This window comes from Strix uralensis, chromosome 5 (assembly GCF_047716275.1).
Source record: "Strix uralensis isolate ZFMK-TIS-50842 chromosome 5, bStrUra1, whole genome shotgun sequence".
In the NCBI taxonomy this organism is placed as follows: domain Eukaryota; kingdom Metazoa; phylum Chordata; class Aves; order Strigiformes; family Strigidae; genus Strix; species Strix uralensis.
Genome location: NC_133976.1, coordinates 43,371,957 through 43,392,399, shown reverse-complemented (window position 1 = coordinate 43,392,399; position 20,443 = coordinate 43,371,957). Strand labels below are relative to the sequence as shown.

The 20,443-nt window shown below is 39.2% G+C and overlaps 1 protein-coding gene across 19 annotated transcripts in view; it reads left to right on the top strand.

Annotated features, from left to right (window-relative positions):
- OSBPL8 (oxysterol binding protein like 8) overlaps positions 1 to 20,443 on the top strand; it is a 96,167-nt gene that overhangs the window by 43,932 nt on the left and 31,792 nt on the right. For 17 of the 19 annotated variants that reach the window (XM_074870621.1, XM_074870628.1, XM_074870615.1 and 14 more), the window contains one exon: positions 20,113 to 20,183. In XM_074870621.1, coding sequence (XP_074726722.1) covers positions 20,113 to 20,183 — 71 coding nt within the window. Of the gene's footprint in view, positions 1 to 9,783; positions 9,899 to 14,405; positions 14,649 to 20,112; positions 20,184 to 20,443 lie in introns of all 19 variants that reach the window. The other 2 variants (XM_074870624.1, XM_074870625.1) reach the window with 2 other exon arrangements.

Here is a 20,443-nt window from a genome sequence, read left to right as displayed (position 1 = left end):
TTAAAGAACTTAAATGCTGACATTAATTATCTGTTCCAAATGTTGGTTCAAAAACAGTGCCTTTTACAATAAAGAGGTAAGGAAGAAAACATGTTGAAATATTGTATGTAATTTTTTGTATCCTTATGTGTTAATCTGAAAGCGAAAAAAAATGCATTTTATGGTGCACTAGTTCATTAAAGCATGCTGTGATTTGTGGGAGAACAGTCCATGTGATGGTAAATCATTATCTGTGTGTAATCCTCAAACTGATGGTCATGTTAATGTCTCAGGTATTTAAGTTGTGTCTTTACACAGAAGTGTTATGATACACCATCTAAGCCTGGAACCTTTGGGTAAAGACCTTTTACAAATTACTTCTACTGAAAGATCCTTCTCTTTAGGAAAGGGAAAAAAAGTCTCAGCACTACTTTTTGTCAGCTTTCAAACAGACCTTCTGCCTTGCTTAAACCTATTGAAAACAAACCCTCAGTGAACTGATTGGATACAAAGTTGTCGCGGATGAAAGTATTGACACGGTAATATTTAGTAAGAAATCTAGGTTTATTAATAACTAACAGCAATTTGTTATTATAAAATAATTCAGAAATACTAAAAGAAAGAAAAGCGACTTATTCAGATTCTAAAATGACAAGATTCACACTAACTTACTTAACGGTACCTATATATACATATATACACATGCATGCACATAACAAAATGGACAAACATACAGAAACAAAGGTGTTTGGATTCAGTAGAATGGACACAGAACAGACATACACACACAGAAACAAGGGTACGTACCCACACACACACACAGAGTAAAGAGAAGCTAGCTCAAAGAAAATTTCCCTCTCAGTTTAGAGTAAATACTCACAATGCCTTGGCATTCCTCAACGGGCGATAATTGAGACTCAAGCGGGGGACTTCGCCCTGGCCTTCCGTCTGGAGCAGACGACACCTTAAGGGTTTGGTACCTGAGAGGCGTCCCAGCCCAGGGGAGATGCTGGTCACAGGCCCGCTGCGATCCAGGAGAGCTCAAAGGGTCTCCCTGGTGGTCGCCATTTATAGGGTCCAAGATAATTGACTTTTGTCAAATGCCTTCTGGTGCCTTCCAGCAGTTACAAAAGAATTTGATTAATGTGCGACTCTGTTATTGTTCCCATTTGACCACATCCCAGGCACAGGTGTGCCAGGCCCTTAGGAGTTGATGGGCCATTTTAACCATTTCCGAGCAATCGGGAGGGGCAGGAGCCAGGCTCGTTAACATTGTCAGTCCTTATCTCCACAGACTGGTGTATAGCTCGGGGGATGTGGGTGGAATCGCACCTAGCACCAAGCAGCCCAACAAAGAGGGGCGGGGCGGGGGTAAGGATTGCACCACCACAAAAGTGAAACTCCTCAGTAGGCCTGACCTGTTGATAGTCTGTTTAAAAACCAAAACCAAGCAATAGTTACTCTCCTTGTGCTTATTTGCATTTGAAACTGTTTGTGTTGCCTTACTGTCTAGGACATAATTAGACATGTTTGTTATGGTGTGTGGAGTGAAAACTTCAGGCTTTTTTTATTAATTTCTCTCTCTGTTTACTCTTGGCAGCCATGCTAATCACCTATGCTTCCTTTAGTTGCTGCCATGAGTAGTGTTCCTGAGAATTATTTTTTTGTATGAACGTCGCTAACTCCCATAGCTTGGTTTGTCAAAATAATGATATTAGTTTGTCAGAGTAATAAAGGCAGTGTCTCAGGCAACTTTGAATCATTTTCTTGTTTTCCCATTCAGTACCATTCAGGTAAAAAAGAAAACAACTTTGAAACCAAAGATAGTCATTACCATGTTGAATCTGTGTATTTTAAGAATTATTATGGTAGTATTTTCAGAGCTACACACAGCTAGCTCTGGTATATTTTTTAAAAGGTGCTGTTATCTCACTGGAACACCACTTGATGTTCTCTGGCTTGTATTGTGCTTAGTCTGGAAATATTTTCTGTAGAATATACATATATAACTTGTAATTTTTATTACGTTGAAAGAAATTTTTGGCTATTCTCTCTACGTACTCTGTTGTATCCCTTACTAGACAAATGTTGTAATTATATAAGTGAATTTGAATATTCTAGTAAATTCTTCCTTTTAATGTTGCTCTTCCCACTAGTTCATAAAGTCAAACTGTTGTGCTTTTTTAAGGGCTTTCACTCATAGGAAAATCATCAAAACGGTCTTAAAAACTAGGAGTTGATTATGCTACATCAAACTCCTTGCAGACATGAAGTCTTCTCTCCTGATTTTTTTTTTCCTCTGATTATTTCAGGGCTTATGTAAGTGATTTTAAGTTGGTTATATGTATCTGTGCCTTTTTTTAGCATCAGTCATCACTGACTTAGTCTTCCAGGAGTGCCACTGGGAATGAGGCTGTAGTTTCATGACACAAGGAATTTGCCTTGCAGTCAATTTCAGTAGTGAAAAGGTATGATGTGGGCTAGGCTTCAGCAACCTTTAATTACTACTTCTAGCCTATCTGTACACTCAGGAGGTATAGGTTTGATTTTTGTGGAGGAGGTTGACCCACATTTAGAACAACCAACTACTTCTGTGGTAGTTATTCCTATGGGAAAATTACAGTGCTGGTGAAAATGTGAGCTTATTACATAGGGGAAAAGAGATCCTGTGCAAGCCTGAAAAATATAATAGAACAGACTTTAAGGCGATGGAGTACTTGAGGATAACTGTTGTAACTGAAATCCAGTTAACAAAGGTCTTTACAATATACCTGTTGTATGATGAGAATATGCAGAAGTATAGGAAATGTTTAGATGCAGTATTTAAAGGCATTTACTATGAACTAAATGAAGATACTTTTAGTCACTGGCACATGAATGCATCCTTAGGAGATGGGTAACATAAGTAAACAATTCAAAAGCATGCTAGACACAGGATAAAAGAATTAAAACACAAAAATGTATGATACAGTCTACAAAGAACTGATTAAATGTATATAAAGGGGAGCTGTGACATGGGTGCTTAGCTTTTGCTGCTAACAGTTGGATGTTGTTAGATGCTATTTGGTCACCATTACCTAACTTACATTTCCAGCTGCCTGAATAAAAGAGCCTGTCTGGCAAAGTCAGTTTTGTATAGAGCTTGTGGTTAAAATTAAATGAGTTGGAATGAAATGAAACCTATGACGAGGCAGTCTTTGGTGCAACCAGCACTTTAGTGTTAGTGGGGAAACACTACCATGTGTGCTGGATTCTTTGGCTGGCCAGCAGCAGTCCAGGGAGCAGCATGCTCGGTGCCTGTCACTTGGAAGATCTACTGGGACAAGCTTAATTTGTGTCTTCTGCTTGTGTTTTAAGTAAGATCCTAATTACAGTATTACGAATATGATTAAAAGTAGGTGAGAACTTGAGTCTCAATACGAGGGAGTGAAGGTAAACATTTAACATCTGTTTGGGCCATTGGCTTCCTATTTGGAACCAAGGGTGAACCATGTAATATGTCATTGTGAAGTTGTAAGTGGTATGTATTTCATGATTTTAAGTGCTTCTGTGTATAAATACTGGGTTTTAATAATATGTGACCATAGCTCTGAATTTCAGAAAGCTTTTGTTTTCCTGTACTCGGTTTCTTAGTTTAAAACATGACTACTTTCTTCCTTGCTCCTTTCACTCTGGTGAGATGGAACTTAGTGTGTAGTCTGAGCCAGGGATGAGGGTGGTCTTTTTGGAGTCCAGTACAGACCTGTTTTACAAATGTAGAGTACCACTGGATCTGGCAGCATTGTCTAGTGATTGTTCAACAAAAGTCTGTTTACACTGTCATTGTTCTGCATAATGTTTGCAGGAAGAAGTTGCACCTTCTTATTTTACATCATGTTTTTAAGATTCTTGAAGATATGCTGTCCTTTATTCCAAGGCTGAAGACTAGCTTATCCTTTCAGCTACAGACTGGCCTTTAAAGGTGTGGAGGTCAGACTTGCTTCCATAGAAAGCTTCAGCAAGGTTGTTTGACAGAGAAACTGATGCTGGGGATTATGCTTATTATGCTCACCAGTTTATGTAGCCGATTCAGAATTTTAGTGTTGAAAGGGTAACTCAGCTGTATATAGCATTGGTCCTGAGATGAACTTGTGATTTTAATTGTAGTGGATTTAATTTATTTCTGCCTTGCCCATCATTAGTTGACTAGATGGTCAGAACAAGCTAGTCCAGATCATAATGCTGCAATTACAATTTGTTCTATAAAATATACTTATTGATCCTCCAAACATCAGTAGCTTTAAGTTGGAGAATATCAAAACCTAAGTGTCATCTAGTGCAAAAGCTGGTAACACTTGGATGTGTTGAGGTTCAAGAGACATCAAAACAAACCTAAAAACTATCTTTTTGCATCCAAGAAAGGATTTAATAAAGGTACAAAGTTGACTTAACTAGACAACCTTTCACACTCTTCGTGGTACCACCATTTCTAGAAAGCCAGCACTAGAACTTTTCATGGGAGCTCTGAACTCGCCTACACAAAGGAAAACTTTCTGATTATGGAGCTTCTCGGGATCGTAATACAGGAACTCCATGTGAAAGAGGCCTTGAGCAGCTCCACATTGCGTTAAGTGTGTTTTTAGGCTCTGTAGTGTGGCCTTGACAACTCATCAAGACCCATGTTTTTGTAAGTGTAGCGCATGTAGATGTTAGGACTGATAAAACATCTTTCAGTCCTAGCAGTTGACGCATAGATTGAACAGCCTTAATTTAGCTAATTTTCTGTGTGTGCATTCTGTAGTTGAAAACGTTATTAACCATTAATGGGCAAACTACTACACTTTTATCAAGCTTATTTTTGGGGTTTTCCTTTTTTAACCTACCTATGTGTGACAAAATGGAATCATTGACAAAACTATTTTATTACAGTTAAAAAATGGAAAATATAGAGTCCAGGACTGCATTTTCAAAAGCTGTATAGCAGATCTCTGCTTGCTGATGTAAGCTGTTTATGTCATTACACAAATTATCCCTGGTAAATTGGATTCTTGTAAATCTTGTTAACTCAGATTTAGATTGGGATACCGCTTTATTTATTTGATAAAATGGATTAATATAGAAATAGTGATTGCTTAACATTTGCAAAAAAATCATAAGTCTACTCAGAAAGGGATTTCAGTATTTTCTAACTTATACATATGCTGTTTAAACATATTTCAAACTTTTTATGAAAACAACATAAATGCTTATATAATAATAAGCTGTACTTGTGGTAAAGAGACAAATCTAGTTAAGATGGTAACATTAAAAATTCTGTAATAGGATGTTTGAAAATGTCTGACCTTTTTCTTTTTTACCAGTATTCATATTGTCTGTTTATAGCTTTGTTTGATGAGAGTTTGTGCTGTTGTTCTTTGCTTTTGAGTGTATGTCACGAAGTATATATGATATGCTTTTCTAGTTTTTTAACTTGTTAGTAATTTACATATGTGTTTATTTGCTTGGGAGATAATCTCTGGTCTTACTTTTAAGTGTGTGAGTAGGTGAAAATCCACATGAATATCATAAAATTCACAACATTCATTATAGAAGGATTTTGCTACTTTTTTGGGTTTTGTGGATTTGAATGAGGACTCTAATTTGCAGGTACTAACAGCATCATCCAAATTTAGAGGAACAAATAGCTGTGGTGCTTGTGTTGACAACACTGTATTTGATACTTTAAGGATGGCAACTCAGCAGATGATTCATTAAGATTTTGGAGCTCTAGTTATTGTATTTCATGTGGGTAACAGTGACTTGTGCAGGCAAACTTTCCGGCTCATGAACTCAGCTGCATCAGCCCTCAGTATTTCTCCTAGCAAAGCATTGATGAGATGCAGATAGGGTGAAAATGTGGGTAGTATCTGGGAAAAGCATGTTAGGATGAGGAAGACTGAGGAGGTATTTTACAATAATGTATGTCTTTGAGCTAAATTAACAGCTTCTTGCCATCTTTTTTTTCTTTTTAAAGTCAGCTTGTCAGATAAGGGTAAGCAGTGGAAGCATGTGCCCAGGAGCTTGAGCTAAGAAACAGGATCTGCCCCTCCTTTCCAGTTGAGTAGTAGTAGTTTTTAATTTAGTTTGCAACATGATGAAAATGTATGGTGTTACTTGACTGAGAAACCGAAGTGGCTTAGGTGCAGGGAAGTGGATTGACAGTGGAAGCAGTATTATAGGTCTGCCAGTTATGATGATGATCACAATGAGCAGAAAGAAGATGAAGCTGATTTGGGGGGTAAGGGCATTTTTGACTGTGCTAAGACTGTACTAAAGGCTGTTTGCTCCATAGTAAACCTCTAAAGGACATGCTAGGATTTTAATCCATAGGACACTGCATTTGGGGAGAAAATAGATGTAACTATTTTTGCATGTGTGAGAAGGTGGAGAGTGAAAAATAGATGTTTTCAAGCAGTAGGTTCTAAAGAACACTTATTACCCACTGAAGGGATGAGATGACCATCTCATGACCAAGAAAATACAAGACTTGGATATTACTGTCTACCCGGGGCAGGTAACAAGTCAAAGATTGTTTGTTGTAGACCTGTACAACTTGCAGCCTTTAAAAACCATTTGTTTCAGGTCTTTGGCTCAGTTGACAGCAGCAGCAGTACCATGTTTTGTTTGACCAGGCAGTGAGAAATGTCTGGAGCTCCTGACTCATCTGGCTCACTGGTAGTCAGCGTGCAAGAAGCTCTGGAGATGTTGCATGCATCTCCTCTTACCAGCTGTCAGGGGAGGACACATGACTGTGGTCCAGTGGAAGGAAAGATACAGTCCGGTGCCAGTGAACTTGAAGCCCTTTCAAAGTATTAGCAATCTTCCTGAGATGGGTACTTGGCTTCGGTTCTTTGGCCATGTTTCTGCCAGGAGGTCACAAGAACCTGTTGGTTCATGTGGGTGCATGAGACTAAAGCCGTAGTGGAGCAGCACTGTGTTGGAGCTGGAGAGAGAAATCCTGCGTGCCTGTGGTTATAGCAGATGCATGCACTGAGCATGGGAGAGGCTGTAACTCCCCTGGTTAAATACTGATCACTGCATAAATACCAGCTCCCACTTTTCTTTCAGCTGGCACTTTCAGAGTGTTAAATTTCTTTTTGATAATGATATTTGGCTTGCAGATAGTAAAATCTTGCCAATCTATCTGGTTCCAAATCAAGCTATTTCCTGGATAGTTGGGTTATATCTAATCTTTTTGTCTCATATTTCCTTTGACTTTACTCTCTACATCTAGACAGACAGTCATGGAAATAACTTCCTGCTGTCTGTTTCCTTCTGCTATATCTGTCCTTTGAATAGAGAAGCTGAAGAATGGTTATTTAAATAATTATCTTGACACAGAGCAACTTACTACTAAGCATGTCATGCTTTTTTACCTCACTTCATCTTTTCGTAAGACTGTCTCACTCTCTCAGCACTAGAGAAGTAGCTGCTAGAGGGCTTATTTTTTAACACTTCCATATTAACAGTAAATATTACTTCTGGAGTCAGGCACCTTCTCTGCAGAGTGTGTCTAATGTCTTAGAAAAACGTTAATGCTGTTACTTTCTCCTTCCGCATGGAAATTCTGCACTTGGAGAGTCTTGGTGTCTCTCGCTTATTTTTGGGAGGTGTTTTAATTTGTCTTACCTTGTCTTTTGATGATGAGGAAGTATTTTGTAATCAGCAGTGTATAGGAGCCATGTGGACTGGTTGTTCTTTAGGTAGTTCTGGATTGTTACCTGTTGTACTGTTGCAGGGACCTGATCCCAGTGACACGGGTGGTCACTTTTCAGTTTTATGGCGGAGTGTACCTTATGGAGGTGAAGTGCCAGTTCTGCAAAATTGTGCGACTTATTTGGAGTAGCTTTAGTGATGTTTGCCTCAGATGGGACGTGAGTGAGGTTCTAGTCACAGTAATCAAGGAAGGCGTTTGACCCCTAAATAATCTGGTTTTAGCTTGTGTTACCAGACTGAATTTCTTGTGAAATGTTTTGAGTTCTGCTCTGTGTAGTTTGTCTCCTGGATCTATTATCTTGACCTCCTGCTTTCTTACTGTAATGCATACTCTGGCACATTCCTCTCTGCGAGTCATTGTGTGTTTATTAAAACTTGCCATTTCTGAAATGCTACTCCACCCAGTATTTGTGGCTTGAGTAAATTGCATGTGCTCCTTTCTGTGTGGGTTACAGCTTTATGAAAGCATGGTACTGGGTTTAAAAGGCACAGCAGGGCTGAGTACTATGAAACTTCTGGAGCAAGTTCTTGTTCTCCATGACAGTCTCTGCAGAGCTGGCCTACTTGAACCTGAACTGTGACCTTGAGAATTTCATAAGGGCTGAGATGAAAACTTGAAACCTGAGCAGTGAGCAAGCCTATTCACTTTGGGTGGGAGGAGCTGAGCAGGAGTGTTAGCAAGCGAGGAGGTGCAGCCAAGTACAGTTGCCAGCAAGGCACTGTGAGCCTTTGGTGTTCATTCATAACCACTCTCAGACGTGCCTCTGGAATTACTCCTCAGCTAAACTGCACTTGACTTGGAAATACCAGAGAACAGAAAGAAGTTTGCCACTGTAAACTACTGACACAACGTCTGGCCTCATGGTTCAGATGTGTTCTTTCTGAATCAAATATTGCTGTCTGAAGGCAAGTATATCTTTAATACCCTTTTTGTTAAATAGGAGAAAAACACTTTCACTTAAAGTCCATGTGCAAAAATCAGATGTTGAATAAAACTCATTTATAGGTATGATAGTCTAGCAGTTTCCTTTTTCTGTTTTCTGCATGCCACAAAGAGTGTGTGTATACTCCATGTAGAGAATTATTTATGACCTTTTCTTTTGTTGGACTGGGGGAAGAATTCTACTGGAAAACGTAGTGTTGTCAAGATGTCAGTGCAAATTATTGTCAGACTTGAAAGGCAAGTCTGAAAAGCTTCTGTCTTCTCTGCTACACCATCAGTTTTCCTTCCTAATTCTTCACCCTTTAGCTTTCACAGAATTTGATTTTAAGAAGGTTTTGGGTTTTCCTTGTATACCTCTAAGGGGAAAAGGAATATTTTGTTTAATCTGCATCACTAGATATCACTTAGTTGTATTATTGCATCAGTATCACTTTGTATAATGTGTTCATTATTTTAAATTTCTAAAAGCTATATAAAAAGGTTTATTATATTTTAAATTTCTCAGTTGGATAGTTCAGAATATACTTGAGTTCAGTTTCCATGCCTGGATTTCATACCCATAGAGTTGAGAAAGGTCTTTTTTGATAAGCCTATGTTTTTTTCAGCTGTAAATATTTTTTCATTTGGAGAAGTGTTTTAAAACTAAAATGAGGCTTTGTCAAAAGTGTTCATGCACTGTTGGAATTGCACATGTCTTCTGTTTGTCTTTGTTTTGTATACTGAGATTTAAGTTTTGTCTTAGGCATTATCATGGAAGAATGTCTTAAGCACGGGATTATGATTTGTTTTTCAGTTAGCATTTACTACTGAAGAAAACCTGATTGAGTGGCTAATATGAGAAATGCCTTCTGTTCTTTAGAAAAGGTATACAATAGATAACATCTCTTTAGAGGAGGAAATCTTCATCAGATTGTCTGAGAATGGATTCTTATCCCCCCTCCCTCCTCCTCGAGATAGATGAATTAAACATTTTAGTCATGCTTTTTTCTTCTTTCTACTGATTCAGGTATTATATAAAACAGAAACCAGGAGACTTTTTCTCCCTTTCAGTGGCATATATAGTCTAATGCCTGCTTTCATGAAGTACTTAACTTCTCTTATGAGGAATCTTATTTTTTCATGTACAGATACACTGTGGCACACACCTGATGCATTTAAGCTAGAGTGCAGATACTTTCCTGTTTATGCAGGCTTTTCAGCTGTGTCTAACTTCCACACTTGGACTTGGCTGTAGTCCTATTTGTGAGTATTTCGAAACCATGTAAACTTCCAAGCTGTGTATGTTAGTGCATTTTCTAAGTATATCAATTATTACGGCACGGGGAACTGATCTCAAAAGGATAGAAGGCTTCCTGGGACATTACTCTAAAGTCACCTGATGAATGATACTAATTCTGGTTTTATCAGTAGATTGGCCTATTCTGTCTGAATTTATTTTGGGGGAGGGAAGGAGAGGAAAAATGACTATTTTTGTGTGTGTGTGTGTGTCTAATATGTGGTGGTTAATGAACCTTTCCATTGTCATGTTGAGAACATCCAAGTAAAAGCACTTCCAACTTCTTAAAAGTACCTCTGTGTCCTTTCAGGAATCAAATTTTAAATTAAAAGGGTTTCTAAGAGCTTTGGGTGCTGAGTGTGTGGAGAGCAGAAACACCTTTAATATCACAGGCTGATGCTCAAGAGTTATAATGAACTTTATCTTAGAATTACACCATGGAGAAGAACGTTACAGATTCCTTTTGATCTAACAGGCTTTCAGTTGTGTGTTAGCTATCTCTCCAGCAACATATACTGCTTTGAAGTAGTTGAAGCAAATGTGCATGTGTATGCAAGTATTAGCAGTCATAATAAATCACAAGCTGTTGAAAAAGTGGACAACTAGTGAATTTTTACAGCCAAACCATGTAATTAACTGTTTTACCATTGCAGATTTAAGTTAAATATGAAGATGACTGGGGGGGTGGAAAAGAAGGAGGAAGCTTAAATTTAGTTGGGTTTTTTCTTGTCCCTTCCCCCTCCTTTGCAGTGGTGAGACAGTGTCATGTTTTGGCACTCCTATATTGCTGTCGAGTTAAAGCAGAAGGTACTTAGGCAGAATGATGGCTTCCTTGGTTGGGAGATAGCTTCAGAGAGGGGAAACATAACATTATCCTTATTGAAATTCTTAATTTTATCTAGATCTCAATTTCACTTCTAAATGGAGAAGAGGTCACAGGAAGAAGAAAGAGATTTTTTAATCTGTTCTCATTTACAGTTTGGCTACATGAGCAGTGTCAAGGAACCTGAGAGGGTATAGAGAGAAATAAGGGGAAAACCTTCAGCATTCCTTTGTTTCCTCAAACCCCTGGATGTCTAGCCACTTCTTAATAACATGAATGTAATGTGGTGGAGAAGACTGTGTTGTGGAAGAACCTGGTAGGCTATCAGAGTCATGCCCAGTAGTGGCCCCAGAACTGGCTGGCACAGCAGCTGGAGGCAGATGCAGGCAAAGCGGTGTGGGTGGCTGGTGGTAGACCCTCCCACCAGTCTGTGCGACCCTGCCATTACGGTACAAGACATGGAAATGTCCTGATACCAGTGTCAGCAGAGCAGAGCGTTCCCGAGCAGGGTCATAGCCCTGACTCTGAAAGCTGAGATAACAGACCTATTAACTGGGCAAGATAGGTCTGTAATGAGAGGATACAGTTCCTCCTGTGTGTAAGGGAAGTTTTTCTACTGCAGCTCTCTCTTGATTTTAATTAGAAAAAAGAAGATACATTTTCTGAGGAGATTCGGATCAAGGTAGTTGCTCTCTTTTTTAGTTAAGAAGATAGATTTGGAGAAGTGATGTGGAGCTGTGTTTATTTAAAAAAAAACAACCCCAAAACCCAAAGAAAACAAAAAAACAAGTGGTGTTCTCCCTCCTTGCATTTCCTGCTCATCACCCCACCATTCCACTCCTTAAGTTTTTCATCTGCTCTTTCTGTTTCTTCAGGGATATCTGGACAAGAATTGCTTCAGCTGAGGGAAGTATGAGACACAGTAGTGGATAAATGGAGATAGGCCTGAGTACAGGACATGCTCATCCAGTTTCTCCCCCTCCCTGTGCTCAAGCAAATAGTTTTTCACTTCTTGTGCCAAAGAAGTGAGTTATATATTGCATATAATGGTTTCTATTGATGGCTCATATTTGGGTTTTTTCAGTTACATCTTTTTTCCTTGGCACATATTGGGATATTAGTCTGTTAAGAGACATGAAGAAATTCTAGTGATTCATAGGATGCTGGAAGCTACTGTGTTTCATAATCAGAAAAATTATTTTCAGTGTTTTCTGTATGTGTCTTGGTGTATGTATCTAGAGGTACTAATGCTCATATACTCTGCACAGTTAAAACTTTTCACAGGGGTTATGAAATACTTCAGTCTACTGTATTATCCTTGAGTCAATGTGAACTGAAATTAATGAGCTGCAAATAGTAAATAAACTTCTTTGCATAAGAGCTGGAGTAAACAGTATTATTGAGGATTAATCAAATTCACACTACCATTGATTTAATTTTTGGGATGTGTTTCACTTCGTAAGAAGAGGAGACCTCTAGTACAGAGTAAGGGAGAATGCAAGTTCTAATTTTCAAGCCAGTTATTAGTGTCTTATTTTTCTGCTTTCCAGCAAACAGAGTAGGTTTGAAAACATATTTTGTCAGAAATAAAGTGTGGTGGGGAACATGAGATCGGCAGAGAAGCACCAGCTGGGAAGGAAATTTCACATATGGAAGAGGGTGTCCATGCATGTTAGTAGTCAGGGCAAAGAAGCAGCTGATCTAATGAATCATAGAATCATCATAGAATAGTTTGGGTTGGAAGGAACGTTAAAGACCATCTAGTTCCAACCCCTCTGCCATGGGCAGGGACACCTTCCACTAGACCAGGTTGCTCAAAGCCCTGTCCAACCTGGCCTTGAACACTGCCAGGGAGGGGGCAGCCACAACTTCTCCAGGCAACCTGTTTCAGTGTCTCACCACCCTCACAGGAAATAATTTCTTCCTTATATCTAATCTAATTCTACGTTCTTTCATTTGAAAACCATTATCCCTCATCCTATCACTACACTCCCTGGTAAAGAGTCCCTCCCCATCTTTCCCATAGGCCCCCTTTAAGTACTGGAAGGCTGCTTTAAGGTCTCCTTGGAGCCTTCTCTTCTCTAGGCTGAACAACCCCAACTCTCTCAGTCTGTCCTCTTAAGGGAGGTGCTCCAGCCCCCTGATGATCTTCATTGCCTCCTCTGGACCTTCTTGAGGAGGTTTATGTCCTTCTTACGTTGGAGGCCCCAGAGCTGGGCACAGTACCCCAGGTGGGGTCTCACGAGAGTGGAGCATCCCCTCCTTCAACCTGCTGGCCACACTTCTCTTGATGCAGCCCAGGATACAGTTGGCTTTCTGGCCTGTGAGCACACATTGCTGGCTCATAGTCAGTTTTCCATACACAAATACCCCCAAGTCCTTCTCTGCAGGGCTGCTCTCAATCCACTCATCACCCAGCCTGTATCTGTGCATGGGATTTCCCTGACCCATGGGCAGGACCTTGCACTTGGCCTTGTTGAACTTCATGAGGTTTGCACAGTCCCACCTCTCAAGCCTGTCCAGGTACCTCTGGATGGCATCCCTGCCCTCCAGCGTGTCAACCACACCACACAGCTTGGTGTCGTCAGCGAACTTGCTGAGGGTGCACTCAATCCCACTGTCCATGTCACCAACAAAGATGTTAAACAGCACCAGTCCCAATACCAACCCCTGAGGAACACCACTCGTCACTGATCTCCCCTTGGACATTGAGCCGTTGACTGAAACTCTTTGAGTGCAACCATCCAGCCAGTTCCTTATCCACTGAGTGGTCCATCTGTCAAATCCATGTGTCTCCAATTTAGAAACAAGGGTGTCGTGCGGGACAGTGTCAGATGTGCAGTGGATGAAGTAGGTTAGAGAGAGCTTAATTGACTTTATTATTGTAGCTATCAGCAAGAACAGTTTGGATCAGCTAATTTCTAGTCTTGAAGCACAATTTGCTGGGATTTTTTATGTTTAAAATCTAAGTTGGTTCATTTAAGTGTTTTATTCATTGCATAGAATATTTGGGCCATTAATAATAAAAAACTCTTTTTGTGGAGCTTATTTGGTGTACCTCTTCCAGGAGTCAGGCTGGTTTGTATATATAAATATGCCAGAATCTTAGAGAAGAAAAAGCTATCGCCTCACCTTTTAAATAGAAATAAGAAATGAAGGTATAGAAGCCACGGCAATCTGTGGATGAAAACTAGCTAGGTAAGTGCCTAAACAGGAAAGTTCAACATGGCTGCGTAACACAAAACATGGGCTCCTTTTCCAGATTCCCATAGCGTACCACAATATCAAATAGGGAAGCCACATAGCTCACAAGTTGTGCTTCGTGCAATATAAATTTGGGACGTGAAAGACTAACAGGGAAAAGAATTGATTTAATAGATCTTTAAAACCTAAATAATCACAGGTTTTGTTTGCTTAGAAGGTAGAGATGAGTAGGACTAAAACAGATGTAAAAAATACGATGCAGTGTATTTGTGCGAAAGAGGAGATGAAGCAAAGTCATTCTGCTTTAAGCATCCTAATGGGTTTGACGAGAGGGATATAGTGTTGCTTGGCTTGCTGCTGATTTGGCAGCTTCTGTCTCTTCACTGCATTTTTCATGTGTGCCCTTCGTTTGTTTCTTTTTTTTCCTTTTGTATCTTACTCATCAGAATGTGAGGTAAAAGGCTGTTACTGCAACACTCTTGTTCCAACCAGCTAATGCTAACCAGCTTTCACAGAGAACATAATCCTTACACAAACACCTTAACTCATGAAGGAAGAGGGTCCAGTGCGACGTAGGTTTTCTTCATGTGCTGGGATTTCATCTGTGTTTTCTCCAAGAGCTGATGGCCGAAAGCTTGTCCGGAACGCTTCATTTGGAGGATATAACGAACTCTCTCCTGCTTTACCAGGTTTGTTTTGGTCTTGCATTTCTTAACGTACAGAAGAGAATATAATTTCGACTTCAGATTTTTCAGCTTGAATGAAAGTAATGTAGTGAGACGTTGGTAGAAATCAGAAAGAATATTGCTTGTATGCATTTAGATAACAGTTCTTTGTAGTGGCAAGATTTGCAGATAGGCAAGTAAGCTTACACAGCAGCAGATCTCACTTTAAAAGGCATTTGTGTATTTGGTACTGACTGGAATATTTCTTTTGGTTGTTTAGGCTTTTATGACTGAAGTTCTGTGATGTGGTTTATAAATACCTTCCTCCTTTGTACTTTCCACTCCCCCCTCCACAATGGACTTTCTTTAAAATAGTGAGGTACAGCAGAAGGTTTAAATTTAGCTATAACTACTAAAGAATGTGTGTTTGTCATCAGTGGTTTGACAAAAAATGACAAGATAGAATGAGTTAAGGCTAAAAGCATAGGCTTGCTAAACTCTGTAGTGCAAGATTTTTAAGAGATTCAACAACAGAAAGGGCTTAAATCTCCTTTTGCTCAGATTTGTTGTCTTCTGAAAATCAGTACTGGAGTACTGAGATGATTTTCTACAGTTTCATTGTTCATAATGTGCACTTCTCATATAGGTACCTGAACTTAAGCTGTTTACTTTAGGAAACTTTGATGCTTGAAAATGTGTTGCAAGGTCACCTCTTCATGTAAGGGACGTTGTAGAAATTGTACATTCTTACTGGAATTACTCTATATGTGTGATTTGTCTTGTGCATACACACATACACACTTCGTTGCGTAGTCCCGTGGAGCCAGAATGCTGGATGGGAGCAAGAAAATATAACAGTTTTCACTTTTTATTATATGCCTACTGCAGAATGGCTTACTGAATTTGTAAGCCCTGGCTCTGAAGCCATGGAAAAGAGTTGGGGTACAGAGCATAGGGAAGGTTTCAGGCTGGTGATTAGGGAGCTCTCTGCATCACTGGCCAGTGCTGGCTTGCAGAATCACTGGAGCAGCATGTTCAGCCTCAGGCAGGTGGGGGCTGTTGCATGGGACATCACGTTCTACTAGATTTCATTTTTTACCCTATAATGTTTCCTTTCACTCTGCTTCAGGAAATGATTAGCCTTCTACCAAGAATCTAACGCTGAGTTTTATTCAAGCTGCTCAGGAAATAAAGATTTGAAAGAATGGAGTTGGCAACTAGACAGATCCTCCCTATCTTTCAAATAAATGCGTGTAGTCTGGTAATTACTGAAACAAAAAGGGATTCGTTTCCTATTTGCTTCCTTCCTGTATAGAATTCTACATTAAAGCTGATCACTGTCCATAAGTGGACAATGAGTGACTTCTTAAAACACAGAACAAATGGAGAACAGTTTTTGAATTAAAAAAATCAAGTGTAAACATACAACTAAAGGATGTTTTATCTTTTGAATCTTCTATATATCTGACGAATTTAAACAGTCTTAGTATGGTGGAAGGTATACTCTCTCAGTTTGGTTTAAGCAAGGAGTACTTATTGCCTGTCTGAAAGATACTCATGTATAATTATTATGGTTTATTTTCTCACATGACTGTGATTTTGTTTCATTGACACCTTGCATGTGTAGAGTTCTGGCTGTTTCAGTTCCTTGAAGTTGTCAGGCTCTTGCATCTGTTTGAAAGCTTATCATGAGTTTTCACATAGATTTCTGCCTGAGAGTTTTGGAAGGACTTGTTGAGTTTTCACAGTAGGAACTAGTGGACAGTTTCCCTTGGCTTCTAAGGTCATATCATGAACTGGGGTTGGGATCAGCTTTCAGAGCCCATGGGCCCATGATGTTAAGACAAGGAAGATCATGCTGGGAGAAAGTCTGTTAAGACCTAGTGTTGCTCTGAACACAATCCCTGATGTCCAGAATTGCTTTAGAGGCTACAGTAGTGGAGCTTGTGTTTAAAATAAAAATATTTTTTTTTAAATCTGCAAGTGTCTTAAATAATACTGGGAGCTTAATCTGCAGCTCTGAAGATTGATTCAAATGGCACTTGCTCATTCTCTTCTAACTCTGAAGATTGCTTTCAGGATTTTAGGTAGAAAATGAACACAAATTCAAGAGATTTAATTGAGAGGAGGTTACAGAAAGGGACTGCATCTTCAACACCTGAATTTCTACATAGTGAAATGTGAGCTCAGGTTATCTTATTAAAGAGTTCCTGATTGAATTACAGAATGGGAAACAGCAAGCAAGCTAAAATATTAAGCTCCAAACCACTCCTGATAAACATTGAACACATTCTTTTTATTAGACCCTGCCTCTGGTGTCTCATACCCTGGCAGTCTTTGCTTCAGACACTGATTCAATGACTTTTTGTCATGCAATTTTCAGTACCTCTGGGGTGAACTAAAATACAAAAAGAGCAATAACACAAAGCATCACTTAGATGCGCAGCTTTCTTGGCTTTGCTGTTGTCTTTGTCGGAAATCCATAAGAGAAATTGGTTCTTTGTGAGTGGTAGAAGGAAGGGAGGAAACAGTATTTCTTATGGTTGATTCTATGAATGTAATTGTTCTGTTGTTGTTGTTTCCTTAACCAAATATTTCCATGGCAAAGTGTATATTGTCCTCAGCTTGGGCCCATATATAGCTTCTTATGATGCTTCAGTACAAATTTCCCTGCAGGTATTAGTATCAAAATGTTCTTGTTAGAAGTAAGACTGCTTATGGTATTGAGGTCTCTCCTCTTAATAGAGGCTCCCTGGAAAACACGTCCTTACACTGGGTGAGTCCATGTCTGGATCAGTACCTGAGTTATGATTTATTTGTCTGTGTTCTGAGTGAGCTTATCCCTTCTACAGAGACGGACATTAAAAGTAGGATGATGTGGGATGTGAAGCTGACTGGTTGGGTTTCCTCACAGACCAAGATGGAGCAGTGCAAGGTGTTACTCTGCATCACCCTGATTTGGGTTCACTAGCAAACCCCTCAGGCAAACCCTCTGCTGTGCCTGTGAGTAAGGAAGGGAACATTCCACGATGAGTGTGGCAGCATATTTCTAAATTGGCAAACACGCACACCTCTTGGGCTTGAGACACTGGAAACAAGGAGGTGAAATTCTTGGAAACATGACTGAACTTCGGTTTTGGTGTCTGATTCTCTGGGACAAAGTAGTTCTTCCTGTTTTCATTTCTGCTTGTTGATACCAATGAAAAGCTTGTTTATGAAAATAAAGACATATGTTTGTTAGATAAGGATGTGTAAAGCCCTTAAAACTGTTGTCCTTTAGAAAGCAAGCTGTGAATTATAGCTTCTCTTCTTTAAGAGAAATCCTGATTTAGCACTTCCTTGTTGATTCCCATCACTAAGTCTTCTATATGTGCCTATAAATAAGCAAGTAAAAATGGCAAAGACATTAGAAAATGCCTGTGTTACATTTTCAGTGGAACTTCTTTCCTAATGAGGAATTTCTTTTGGGTATGGGGTGAGTAGACCTCATTACTATGGTTCTGCTGTGTGTTTGACTGCCTAAGACTGGCATCAAATCTACTAATTTCTTTGCGAGCTAGGACAGGTCTGTCCTCTAAAGCTTGAAGCAACCTTTGTCATTTCAGCATGTGGTGACTGGTGTTGTAGAAAATGTGCTTTTGTATTTTGTGTTATATAGGAAATGTGGCTTCTGGCCTCTGGATGGTCACATGCCTTTTTATTTTTTTTTTTTCCGGATTCCCTAGTACTCCAACTCTTCTGCCTGTCTAGATGGTACTTCCTTGTGGTCAAATAGCCTTCTGCATTGTAGGTTTTCATTAGCTGAACAAACCTATCATGGATGTGTTGGAGGCATTTCAAAAGAAAGGGTTTAATGAACTGTGCACAGAGGGGCTTCTATAAGGGCATGTAAAGGTTTCTTTAAAGGCATGTAAGGTTTACTTGGTGTAAACATAAAATGAAATATCATGGTTCTGCAGTATATAATTTTAAAAATGTGGTCTTAAAAAGAATCTCTGCAAAAGGTAATAAACAAAAAACCCGAAAAGACTGATTACCAGACCAAAACTAAGAGGAATCTTGCATCTCTCATGTAACCTGAAGACCAGCTTCATGCCTCTATAACTCAGTGAAACCTCTCAAGGTGTATATTTGTCATAGATGAATCAGTTCTGTCTTAGAGTTTCTGGGTATTGTAAGCTGTGGAAGGCCAAAGATACTAATTTACAAAAAAAAGAAATCCTACCCTGAACAAACTACTCAACACTGCTATAGAGAGTTAATAATTATTTTAAAGCTCATAGTTTGCCCACACATACACACGCACCCCTGAAGAATATGAAATCAAACTGTTTCTCTGATAAATCTTCTCATTTTAGAGATCTGAGTACCGATTTCTATTTCTAAGTTCGAAACATGTTCAAAGGGAAGCTCAGAAGAGCTTTTGGTGGCTGTTTATGCAATTTATCTGCTGATGTAGTGCCCTCTGGTGGGGTACAGCTCTAGGCTACCACTGTGGGAGCCATGCAAGGCTTTTCAGCTGCGTGGATAATTCCTGAAATTCATGTACGACTTCATACTTATCTGGCTTCTATTTGGAGGGCATGCAAACGATGGCATTCTTACTTACTCAGATAAATGCATTGCACAGTTTGTTTTATTCCTATTTATAGAAGCTTTATGCTACCATTAACCTCTTTAAAGAAAATGGATCACTGGAGTGTTCAGTCTCATAACCAGAGTAGATTATTTTTCCTTAAGAGGATGCTAGGTTCTCAGTACATGTTCTGTGGCACGTCGCAGCTGCGCAGCAGCACTAACGCCACTCGCGACCCCCCTTTCCTTTGTCGCATGTATACTGGCTGCAGCCATTGTCTCACTTTGCTTTTTGGATACTGGGAAAGTGCGGGGTTTGTACTGCGAGACGCTCCCAGAAGATAAATGTGGGTTTTTGATGACTGTTTTAATATAAAGCCTTGTAGTTACACTTATGCAGTGTCAAGTTGAAAGTTTAAATTCACAGCTAACGAAAGCGACCTTTTCCATTTTCTTGCAAAAAATTTACTTCCAATCTTAATCAGTGTTTTAGATTTGCTTTCCTGTAGGTGGTATTTAGCAATTATTTCTAGCTACAGAAATGAGCAAACCAAAAAAGGCTTTATTTAGTATTCTGCTCCGTGCATGCATGTATCCAGATAGGGGAGAATGAGAAGATAAAAGCACAAAAGTTTGCACACCGTATTTACAGTTTGTCAGGTTATTGGATCAGGTGCAGTGCCATCCAAATACAGTGGACTGTTCTTGCCTCTTAATGGGTATTAAATTAGTTTATATTGTAGTAGCTGGTATGTTTTTAACTGATGTGATTAACTGGTATGTATATGTTGTTTAAAAATCCAATTTATACTTTTTTATGCTAAGCATAATTTGCAAATTTATTTCAAAGGCTAGCTCATACAAAATGTTAATGTCTTCAAATAATTTACAACAATGCTGTCTTTTCTTTAAGGTTTTGACAAAGGGAAGGACGATGTGTCACAAACCAAGGAAGATGCAGCACATTCTATGTCAAAAAGCAAGGTAAGGAAAGCAGACTCCTAATCTGGCTTAAAAATGTCAGCGTGCAAAGGAGTTCTGCATTTTTAATTAAATGCAAATGTATTTAATTTTCATTGTAGATAATCTTGAAGATTACTCTTCAGATTCAGCAACAGATAAAGATTAAAGGGGATTTCTTAATATAGTCTCAGGATTGACATCACATGAAAATCTACATTTCAAATTAATGAAAATAAAATATGGTGTCTTCTCATTGTCATCCTTGGGTGGGATGTTGCCTC